Source organism: Pygoscelis adeliae, unplaced genomic scaffold (assembly GCF_000699105.1).
Source record: "Pygoscelis adeliae isolate BGI_AS28 unplaced genomic scaffold, ASM69910v1 Scaffold414, whole genome shotgun sequence".
Taxonomy (NCBI): Eukaryota; Metazoa; Chordata; class Aves; order Sphenisciformes; family Spheniscidae; genus Pygoscelis; species Pygoscelis adeliae.
In genome coordinates this window covers 662,769-674,929 of record NW_008824673.1, presented here as the reverse complement: position 1 = coordinate 674,929, position 12,161 = coordinate 662,769, and the positions used below count along the sequence as shown (strand labels likewise).

The 12,161-nt window shown below is 40.1% G+C and overlaps 1 protein-coding gene across 1 annotated transcript in view; it reads right to left on the bottom strand.

The window, feature by feature from the left end:
* The window catches only part of ZCCHC14 (zinc finger, CCHC domain containing 14), a 54,911-nt gene extending 42,758 nt beyond the window's left edge, over positions 1-12,153 (bottom strand). The window contains 1 exon segment of the mRNA XM_009323043.1: positions 11,692-12,153. Coding sequence (XP_009321318.1) covers positions 11,692-11,841 — 150 coding nt within the window. The 5' untranslated portion in view covers positions 11,842-12,153.
* Between the last annotated feature and the right edge of the window lie 8 nt (positions 12,154-12,161).

Sequence of the window (12,161 nt, the reverse complement as noted above, 5' to 3'; positions counted from 1 at the left end):
GAGCTAGAAAACTAGATTCAGGCAAGACTACGTTATCCTAAATAACCAGGTTCCAAATATTCAGAACCATCAGCAAATATAAACACTTACAGTACTTGAAACTGCGTAAGAACATAGCCACATGGTTTCAGAAAAATCTCTAAATAAGCAGTTCGTTACAATAGATTGCCTCCTATCTTGTATTCCCTTCTCTCCACTATCCTTACAATAAGCATTGCGTGCAGTTTACATTTTGCATTTTGTTTATACATAATCTCCAATTCTTTCCATAAAGATTTAATTTTTATATACTTGGTAAAGATTAATTTAGCCCATATGTCTTGACTGACTGAGCTCATATACTATCTGATTCAGTCGCACATCAAAGCAAAGCAGTTTCAAATTGGCCTAGAAAAATCACAAAGCTCTGATTAATTCCAAATGGAACGCTTTGTTAGTGAGCTGAATGGTGTTATAACCAGTGAATCTGACTGCTTAAAGCTTTCATTCCAAATTTTAAATAGTTTTTTCCACTGACTTAAACATACCAATACTGCAAAGGTTTGGATTTGTTTAGGAGAAGTAAAATAATGAAGAGCGTTTTGCAAATCAAAGTTTTCTTTCCAAAATAGTAACAGCTTTTTTTTTTTTTTTTTTTTAATTTGAGGCCAAGCAAAACAGAGGAACAATAACCCATCAGCTATGAACTGCAGAAGACCGTGCCCTGGGAGGGTTGGGAGAAACACTGGCAAAAGCTTAACAGTAGATGCCCAGGAAGGACTTGTCCAAATTCAACTGCAGAAACTCAGTATCAGGTACACTCTGGGAGGAACGTTCACCATATCTGAACATTACTGCAATCCCTAGTTCAGGCTCAGCACAAACAACTGCTAATAAGTAGTCACTAGATTCTGAATAAAGAACAAGGCATTCCAGTGAGATAAAGAGTCTGGTAAGCAAATTGCTTTGGACCTTTTAGGATCTGTAACATCTCTGAAGAAAGCCAAGATGCCATTAAAGAATAAGCATCTGCTGTTCAAGAACTGTTAAAGGCTTGTTTTCTAAAGCAGTAACAGTCCACAGTGATGGTGGATAAGCTGGCATCATGGAAACCAGAAATGTTCAGGCTATATATCCTAACAAACCACAGGAGTGACATTTTATAAATGCAGAAAAATTCACAAATCATTCAAGGTCTCAGAGGGCACAGCATCAGACATCTGAACAGAAGACTTTGGATTTTTCAACTTAAATTATTTAAGAACATCAGCAGAAACAGTCCATGAAGACTAATCAAATACAACAGCAACCTCAGAGTTAAAGCAATAAAATATTCTTTACTCTACCTAATCTTTTCCTTAGCACAGCATTTTGTAGAGGGCCAGGGAAGACGAAAGCCCTCTGTTGCATCTATCCATAGTTTCATTAGATTATTCATGAATTGTTTTAACATCAGAGTGGCCTGTAGGCTTATTCCATGACTGTAGAAGATGCACCACTCAAATAGGTGCAGAAAAGACTCTTGAACTATTTTCACTCAGCTTTAATGTTGCGTCTATTCCCTCCATAGCAAAGCATCTGGCTCACAGATGAACTTCTGATTTTCCAGATTAAAACCTAGCTTGTCTCTCAAATTTCAAGTTGAAGTAGTAGCCATAACTAAAAATAACAAAGAAAATTCATCATTACTTAATGACTAGCTGAGGCTCAGCCTGAATTCTTCTGTGCCTCATTCTCCATAGTAATAAAGAGAGTATCAAAACTGGTATCAGCCACTGAAAAGCACACCCTTCCCAACAAGGGCTAGACAGAAGGACCATGGAAGGGCCACCCTGAAGCCCTCCACCCCCAGGAGTTAACCAGGAAGAGAAACAATTGCTTTGACTCAGGGATTGAGGACGAACATGTCAAGGTATCAGAAGTCATTGCTAGAATTTTAGCCATTAGCACGTTTTTCCCTTTTCACCTGCCAGCAAACAATAACATTTTTTTCCAGCAGCATGCAGTGATTTTCTTTTCAGCATCAGAGATGTACTAATAGGCATAGATCTTCTTGGGACAGTAAAAAGAGTTCTAGAAAGCTCTCCAAAACCCTTGATCCATCAAAAAGCACACAGAAAAAACCCAACAAACACACAACAAAATCACCGAGAGCAGTTACTTCAACAGGTGATGTTTCTCTTTCAGCCGCTGCTACCTGAAGTGGCTCGACCACTATCCAAGACAGTGGAAGTCAATATGGAAAATGGTAGAGCTGTGAAGCCAGATTCAGTAACTGTTAGCTTTGCTCCCCAGGGACAATGCCTAACATTTAATATAGCAAAATCTTTCATAAAAATAACAGGACTGATGGAAGTCAAACTTAATGCGGTAAGAATTTTACCAAAACAGCAATTACATGTTCCTTTTAAAAATAACTAAACAGAACACAGAAAACACATGGTTTAATAGCCAAGTATTTGCTGACTTAGTTTGAAGCGGAGCCAATACTAACAAATCAACATAGCTTACTACCTAAAGTGTAACATGACTTATAATTTAAGGAAACAATGATATAGGATCTGAGGGAATAAAATACTGATTTCTATACCGGGAAAAGTGAACAAAATATAAAAGCAATGAGTCAGTCAAGTAAGATACTAGGGTGGCAGCTAAAAGCCACACAAGCACATTCTCCCATTGGTCACACAGGAAAACTTTTTCACACGATGTTCAGTTTTCCGAAAGTGGCCAATGATATACTGGGAAAGTCCCACAGATAAATGCTTCTGCCAATACTTGCTTTGGAAGTCTCCATGAAAAAAGGTTTTTCATAATCATAAACTGACCTCCATGTCTGAGGCTGATGCAGATAACATGGAAGAGTGCACTCGGGAATTGGAGTACTGAAGTCTGGGCAGAAAAAAAAAAAACAGTCAACTCCATTCACTCCTGCCAGTTTCATATTAGTGAGTATTAACAGCAGCTTATTTTGAGGTTAACACCAAGGTCTTTAACACAGTGCAATCCTGTTTGCAAAAATGCTCCAGCAGAAGCTTGATGGCAAGGATACGGCCCTTGCATGCTTAGGCAGATAAGCTGCTATTTCCCAATGCAGGGACGTAACTCAGGTTCCCAAATAATTGGGAAAAAATGCACTGCTAACACTCAGATGTCAGTCTACCGATGCATAAGTTCAGTAGGCTAAGTCCGAGCCAGAAACAAGAGCAACCAATGCAAGGACCTGAAACTCAAAATCTACTGAGACTACAAAACCAGGAAGAGCAAGACTGAGCAAACATCTTCCTCTTAGTAGCAACAAGCCATTAGTCTGCCCAGCTGCTTGTGAAACCATAGCCTCAGGCACCAGTTCTGCATTTACTTACATATGCGAATACCTGACTGTTCTCCCACTAGAAGAACAAAATTAAAAACAACTTCTTTTGAAGATTTGGGCTCTTCCACAAGGATGTTTAAGAAACACAAACACATCCAACTTTTCACATACCTAGTGAAGTCCTCAACACTGCTCCACACGTAGATTTACACGTGTTTAGCTGCTTTGTTGGACTGGGACATGAATGCAACTGAAAGTGTTTGGTTTGTGCTAGAAATTCATGCAGTTCCAACAGCCAGGGTCTACCAAAAAAAAGAAGAGGTAAACACCAGGTGCAATCAAGTCAGGTGCGTCCATGCTTCTCAACAGTTACAAAAGGTCCCACACCTATTCTCATGGGAAGTTGGTAAAAAGGTATCCATCTTTTAACACAAAGGGTGAAGAGGCAATTCACAGTGAAATGGGATAATAGATCAGATGCTTTTGTCCTGTGAGACTATTACTAGAATGAAATGAGGCATGCAGTACTTAAATGCTATGGGACAATCACACCTGCTACCAGGCTCCATTATAAATTTAGTAGAGCAGATGGACCAAAAAAGTCTGGGTTGTATTTTATAGACTAAGTCATTTCCACTAAAAATCCTTTGCTTAAAGAATTGGGAGTACTTTGTTAATACTAGGAACATAAATCTACCATAGAGTAACCGGACTCTAACGATATTGCACTGTGTGTTTGCCATTCAAGACAGGCAAAAGCAGCATTTGAAAACACCTGGCAGCTCTATTTTGTGCAAAGATGTGCACTCGCCCCGTAAGCCAAACAAGTGAAGGTGCGCTCCACAAAAAAGTTTCAGAATTCTTTAATATCAGCTAATGCAATGTTTTCTGCCACCACTACACAGTTTCCAACAGTTAACCATATGAGCTTGCTAAAGAGGCAGAATACGTGGGATCACCCGCTGAAAAGGTACACTGAGTTAAAGTTTGAACCCTAAAGGGAAAGACTCTCTATAAAAGGCAACAGAAAAAACAAGTTTTAATACAAATAAGCTACAGAACAGCCTGTTTCATCTACCTGATCTTCCATGATTTACTGTAGCTTACTGGACAGGCTGCAACGGCAACCAGTTCACTCACACTGCGCTAATTCAAGGCACTTTAATTCTAGACTTCTGGTGCATCAGGCATATTTCAAAAAAAGACAGATGACAAGATAGATATTTTATTTTCCCTTCAAAACAAAAAAAAAAATCAGATCTGAATTTTACAAACCAATCATTAAAAACCACCTGAATATCAAAACAGGTAAGTGCTTATAACCAGACCTTGAAAGAGATACTACTGCTCTATATCCCAGCACTGATGTACAAGTATGTCCCCGTTTCTTCACCAGAATGCTACCAAAAGCTAAAAGCATAGCCACCAGAAGGGAAGATTACCTTGAACCTCCCAAGAGAATTCAAAGTGTAGCATGGTCCTATCTGCTATACAAGCCTTCAGCCCTTAATGACACCTGCCTTTAAAACATTAATATTATGTTGACTTTAGAGCTACCATACTTACGCTGCCAGCATATGGGTGGGAAATTGCCCCCACGGGGCCAGTACATACATTTGGGAGGTAAGAGGATAGTCAAAGAAGCAATTCTAAAATCTGCCGAAGTATAATCCAAGCAATGATACCATAAGCCTTTCCCTGGTAGAATGGTTCATTGCCACTCCAGTCTCTTCTGCAACACTTCACATATTAACAAGGTTGGCAGAAGTTATCTGACAAGTCCCAAATTCACTGAATTGTATTTCTCCCTCCTACCCCCTCCTCAATATCCACTTAAGTAATGGCTTGAGTGTAATAAAACTACTTATGGTGTAAAAAAAGAAGACACTGGAAAAGAGTTCATAATATGCATGAAAAATGTTCACTTTATTTATCATCATGTCTTGGCAGGACTTTAATTAAAATTAAGATCTTACTCTTAAGTAATTGATCTTATTACTTCTGGATCATTTCAGCTATTTACAAAAGCCCTGAAACCCTAGACTGGCCAGAACACCTCTTAAAAAGTTTATCACTTCCAACACTTGTTATTGGATAATCACACCAACGGGACCAAAGGAAAAATTTATTTTAGCATGAGGCAAGAGTAAGGAATGTAGATGTTTGCTCATTACAAAACCCATGCAAAGAAATACCAATCTGGACCATATCAACATGTCTTTGCTAGATTTAATACCCATTTCAAATCTAAATAGGGAACAACTTCAATTCAACTTGCTTCAATTCTTTTGCCAAAGAGTAAAGTCAAATTCTAGTTTAAGCATGACAGTGGTTCTCGTTTCTACAGATGAATTAGATCTAGCATTTATAGAATAAGATTCTGCGTCTTCACAGAAACTCTTATCTATATTCTTGGGAATAACATTCCTATATTTGCCTTTTTTTTTTTTAGGAGAAAAAGCACTCAAGGGCAAGTAGTAAAATGGACACTGCAGTATTTGAATATAGAAGATGACTATACGTGTCCCTTTACCAGAGCACACTTAAGAGAAAAATATCACAGGTACTGCAGCACTGAGAAGTCCATAGACGGATCAGAGCCCTACCCTGCTAGAAAGAGGCACTGCTGTATCTAATATCCAGCTAAAAGATGACAGGATCTCAGTTTTAGCAATTCAAACATTTAAAAAAAAAAAGGCTAAACCAAATGGTTAAATACTTCCAAACAAGGATGCTGTTCAGTACCTTTGAAGTTAGACACTGGAATGCTTGTTAGGTGTGGTTAACTACTGCTGGCTCTGCTTTTCCAAGCAGGATCTGCATACAGCTTGTACACTGATTCAATTAGAACAGTTTCAAGTTTGGTACAGTTCAAAATGTCCAACACCTTACAATAGCCATTTTTATTCCAGAAGAGATGAGGCCTACTTCAATGTTGCTTAACTGACAACTAACAGTTATGAGGTAATTAGTAGAAAAAAAAAAGAATAAATTAAAAAAGTGAAGTGGAACGCACTCTTAAAAGAAAAACATCATTCAGCCTGCACAAAAAGTGGGAAAACAGTTCATGGAAAAAACATCATTATTAGCTCAACACAAATTTTTTGGCTGCTCTGTCCCTGATGTTTGGATGTACAGTCTGTTTCCCAAGCAAACTAATTTAGGTTCTTAAATTCAAATTCATCACGTAACGTATGATTAGGCAAAGTGAATTTGGTGGTAATTAATACTGTTACTACATGAGACCGTTGTCTTCCAAGGATTCCTTTATATGTTAAGCTCATTTCTGAAAATATTGCAGGTTCGAGACAACCATTTTATCAGAGTCGCAAAAACTTTCAAAGAAGAGTATCAGTAAGAAATGACCCAGAACTGGAAGCCTCACATTTCTTAGCAGAACATCAAGAGGCGTGTGTAATCTGTGTTGCCTCAAGTACCCAGAATACTAAAAGGACATGCAAAGATTGGCACATGTCACCAGCTGGAAGCTACAAGACCTGCCCGTACAGCTCCCGAGGTTAGTTTCATGTGTTTTTGAAAACGAGATCATTCCTGAGATAGCAACTACTGATACCAGTCAGCAAACACCTCTAATCCGAGCTCGCAACTGCTATTAACGTGGTAATCTACTAAAGCTATGAAATACCTGCAGTGGGTTAGGAGGCTAAAAATTAGTTTTTTCATGATTTACTCTATCCCTGCAAAGCTAGCATAAAAGCCATGAAGGCAGCTGACATAGATCACTTAATAGCTAGATTGCTTGCTCTGTGAAGACTTAAGGACTCAGTTTCAACCCAAGAAGTAATAGTTTTTTCCAACTCATCATTCCACAGATAAAAAAAAAATATCTCAGAACATTTCTGAAGATAGCATAGGTAACTTCAATCACGTGTAGCAAACAGTGCAGAAAGGTGAAGGCATTTGAAATGGACCCCTCAGAACATCAGCTCTACACAGCTCCCAATACATAGTCTTTAGTTATTTCTAAGTTTTAGATGAGCCTAAGGAATTAGCACGGGTGAAAAATAGCATCTTATGCTATAAACTTGAAATAGCCATTGGTGCAGTATTTGGAAGCTGACTAGGCAAGAGCCCTTTTTCCCATTCACAAGACATCAACCTGAAACAGCCACATAACTACAGTGTCACTGCCTCTTATTTCCCTTCAGCTGCAAACTGCAGTCAGACCTACTATTTACAACCCTGCTTCTGCAGCTGAAGCCGCAACCAGATCATCGCACTAACTGCACTGAAGAGCTCTTGTCAGTCAGCTAGCAGAGCGAGCTCTAAGTGGCCAAAGCATTATCTTATTTCCCTGTTTTTACAGCATGATCTCAATGAGTAGACGAAACCGCTCCAAGAAATACAAGGTGACAGATTCATGAATAACTTCTCCTCTAGTTCTGGAAGTTATGTCCTCAGTGTTACTAACGCATGTAGGCTTCTTGAGAGAAAAAGTTAGCCCATGCAGAGATTCCTATTCTTACGACCAGATGAGTGCCAGTATCCAAGTAGGTCCTGGTATGTCATTAACTACAAGACATAAGCCTAAGGGGTTCTGTAAAGACAGCATCACTACAGCCTCAAAACAACCAAGAATGAATAAAAACATTAAGTTTTCACCTGTAGCTAAAAGAGATGTTCGTTGTCACAAGTTGATCGCAACAGAAGCCTGAATGGGTGGTGCAAGATGTTGGGAGGCAGTTTTGAGACATTTCTCCCTTCTCCGTGGGTCACAAATTCAGCAGTGGCAATTTGCCTATCAAAGCACCCGGATGCCTACATGCACAGCAGGAGACATTTGGCTGCTGGTTTTCATGTGCCCTGATGCTTCCAGCTCCACCTCCTCTACAAAGAGAGCAGCAGTTTGCAGCTCTAAGCACTACACACCAGCACAGAAATGAGCCTTCAGACACTACGCTCCAAGTGCTGGCCAGAAAACCATTCTACCTCCTTTGTGGCAAAGGTATAAAAGACAGCTGAATAGGCATCTTAAGGTACAAAACCGGCCTGAAAACTCCGTTGCATCATTTCCAGTTAAAAATAAGCCCATTCTGGTTAATCCCAGGAACAAAAGTTTTTAAAGACCTGATTCTTTGGATACATGCCTGGGCTTCATTTGAAGACAATTTGCGCTGTTTCAGTATTTTAAAACTATACGACCACCTTAGATTTTATGCCTACAAGCAAAAAGTTTGAAGAATCCACAACTCCAGTCCTGTAAATGCTGGCACCACTCAAAACCAGAATAAAATACAGGACAAGACAAGGGGCAGAAACGATCGTCTTTACAGAGACTAAAGCAATAGTTGCTACAGAGAGGGCAGTGTTCTCCCTACTTCGGGCAAGGAAACTTAAATGTTAATTTTGTGCTATCAAGTAAAAACCATGAATCTAATAATTACTGACCTACTTACAGCCAGCCACAGCCACCTTTTCCTGTAAAGTTAAGATTCATATAATCCCAAGAATAATCTCAAAAAGCACAAATTAAAGCAAAAATATATGGGCAGCTGTTTGAGCCTCCTTGTAGTCAGCAACTGCAGCAGACAGTAAAAGACAACAGCAATAAGCAGTGGTTTGCATCACTAACCAACTTCAAATGTGTTCACCTACCCCAAAGCTACTTGAAGAATCATGAAATGATTACAGTAATTCTGTATCAACTGTTCAGACTTTTCACTGTTATACACAATTTATTTTTGAGAGATTTCACTGTAAGATGTGAAAGAGAAAGGAGGGGGAAAAAGGATTGCAAGCTCCAATTCTCTGGAAAAAAGTTGTAGCTACTATCAAGTTGGGTCATATTTTAATAAGACTGACTAAGCAGAAGCAGCACACTTCCATTTGTTTCTGCAAAGAGAACAAAGAGCACTGTTCAACTTTTTTGTTGCATCTCCCTGAACAAACAAGTTAAATGTAAGTCATCAGGAATTGTAACGGACCTCTAGTTATACAGAAAAACAGGTAGTCACACAAGTGTGCTGAGTGTGGGAATAGGGACTAACAAGGGAAACGCTGAAGGATAACTAGCCCTGTTCACAAAGAGCTCCCTATTTGCATGCCGTTACACATCCGCTCCATTCCAGCTTCCAAAAGTTTCTCAGGACCTCAAGTGGTGACCACTTCTCCAGCTCATTTTCTAAGGATGAGCTCAAAGAGGTTTGCGCTTGAGAATTTAGGAGCAGCATTCATATAATTTAACACACAGTGTTGACGTCGAGTACCGGCTTAGCGTAGCTCAAGCTGTAGTAAAGCAAGAGTGATGAGAAAGTGCTGGCTCCGGGGAAGAAATCCTCCTCCAATTCTGAAGAGGACGAAGAGCGCAGGACTCCTGGCAGGCAGCAGCCCAGTGCAGCTCACTTTCTCTTGACATCGGCATAGTTTTTTTTCTAGGTGATGTTACAACACAAGTATTGTCACAACATAACTTGGTAACATCACAAGACCTAAGTCCACAGTGTTGGAATTTATTTGTGCATATTTAAACAGTGCTGAATGGAGAAAGACATTGTTTTTTCCACTTGCTTCATCCAAGTCCTGTTTTAAGCCAACTGCTTACTCTCAAAGTAGGAAACTTACCCAGCTATCAACATCAAAAAATTTCACAATCTTAAAAAAGGAAATCTGCATCTGTTCAAACAAAATGCATATTCCAGAGACTGTGAAAGCAAAGTCACCTTTTTTGTTCCCTCTCAACTATTCTGTACTTAGTGACCAGTGTTCTTCAATGCCAATTTCTTAAAAAAAAAACACATGTATTTTTAAAGAGACAACCCTTCAATGAGTTCAGAAGAAAAAAAAACAACCAATAATCAAATGACTGTCCTGTATGCCTTATTGCTGGCACAAAAAATGGTAGGATGGATTCTCCGTCCATCTTAGATTGACATAAACAGTGCCGGATTTTTTCAGCTACATAAATCGTGCACTATTTGTGAAGCTTTGAAAGCATATTCTAAAAAATGTTCCTGCCTGCGTAATTTAATCTTTTTTTGCTCATCTTATTTTGGGAAAACTTGTATATGATTTACAGTCTTTCCTTTCAAACCTAGGGTCCATGCATCTTTTGAATAAGGGAAGTTCCAAGTAGTTAAGTAGCTGAAAGGAAGCTTTTTCTGGTTTTAATTATACCCTTCTACATTCTGTGTGAAATATTCTTTCCATCTATATTTTATTCACGTAGAGGTTTAAACTGAATAAAGAGGCATTCCCATACTCTGTCCTTCCCCCTTAAAACAAAATGTCAGGAACAAGCACTGTTTAAAGACATAGTAAGGGAAGATTAAGAGAAATATAAAGTTTACTAATACTCATCTAAATTTTACAGTTAAAGCAGCGGTATTCAAAGAAACACAAAATTGGAAGGAAATTTGTATCCAGGGGAAGACCGAGCACACATTTCTGTCTCGGTCTGAAATTCAATGCTCAACTTAATGGAATCTGTACTGAGCCCTCAGAAACAGCTTTATTTAGGATACTACTCCAATATAGTGATTTTCATAGCCTTTAGGTATACACCAGCTTTCCCAATAGAAGGGTAACAGTTATTTGCTGACTGAGTCCTACATCCTCAAAAGCTACAGCCTGCTAACTGATCACATGCACCCACTTAGCTGGTACTTAGTTTGAACTTTAAAGCAGGTTAAATTCAGTCAAGAATACAGCTTGACTCCCTAATTTGTAGCAGGCTAAGAGCACTTAAGCAGTCAGTAACATATCTAATCACTAACAGCACGTCTTAAAATGTTACTGTCTAGCTTCATTGCTGGCAATTGAATGAACAAACAGCAAGTTAATGACAGCGAACCACTGACACCAGGATCAATACCCAAGAGATTCAGGGTGACAGGCAACTACAACATTTCTTTAAGTTTAGTATCAGAAACTCAAAATGTTTGCCATCACGTTCGTCTAAACAAAACCCAGACTCACCTAGATGCCTTTGCCACTGGACAGCTACTCCCAAAGCTGATCCTCCTTTCCAACTTCTTCCAGGGAAACTTTTAAACAGATGCTTGTTCCCGAATCTAGAGATACTACATGTTTGTTTCCCCTACTAAATCACTGGTCTTCCATGCAACTGGCAGGACTGTCCCCTCAGCAGACGTATTGCCAGAAGCAATCAGTTAAGGTTTGTACTGCTGCCTGTTGATCAGCTTGGGAACCCCTTCGCATTTAAATGTCACGAGCCCATAAAAGCTCCATGCGTCCCCACTTTTTGCCCTCAGTTGACCATCCCCATCATGAACCAAGCAAGTGATCCCTGCCAATCTCTTAGGCTGCCATTTATCACTAGAGTGCCGGTACTAAAAGAAAGGTTTAAAATCAGAGCTGAAGACACACCCCAGTGCCCTGACCAGTGCCATTATGGTGTGAAAAAGCAGGATACCCACCTTATGGCAGCCAGGATAGGTTGCCATGGTGTTGAGGGTAGAGGTGCTGGGATTCTTGCTGGTGCTGGCCATGATATTCTGGATCTGGGTGAGCTCTTGCCTCAGCACCTGTTTCTGGTGGAAGCTGAAAGCAGGGTGGTTGGATGCCATCGTGAAGAGCAACAGGAACTCATCCCCTGTGCGGCCCTCATTGAGTTGTAGCCCGTAGTTGTTGATGACCGAATCGATGTGGGTGAGGGTACGGAAGAGGACCCCGGCCGCCTCTCGGTGGGCAGACCCGAGCAGGGCGAGAGAGACCAAAAGTTTGCTGCGTACCACCTCGTCCGTCAGGTTGGTGAGGCTCCCCAGGTCGGCGGGGTTGTTGGCCTTGATTTCGGAGTCGCGCAGGGAGTGGTAGTCCTTGCGGGCCAGGTCCTCCAGGCAGGCGCCCAGGAAGCGCAGCTCCAGCGGGATGCAGAGGTCCAGGAGGC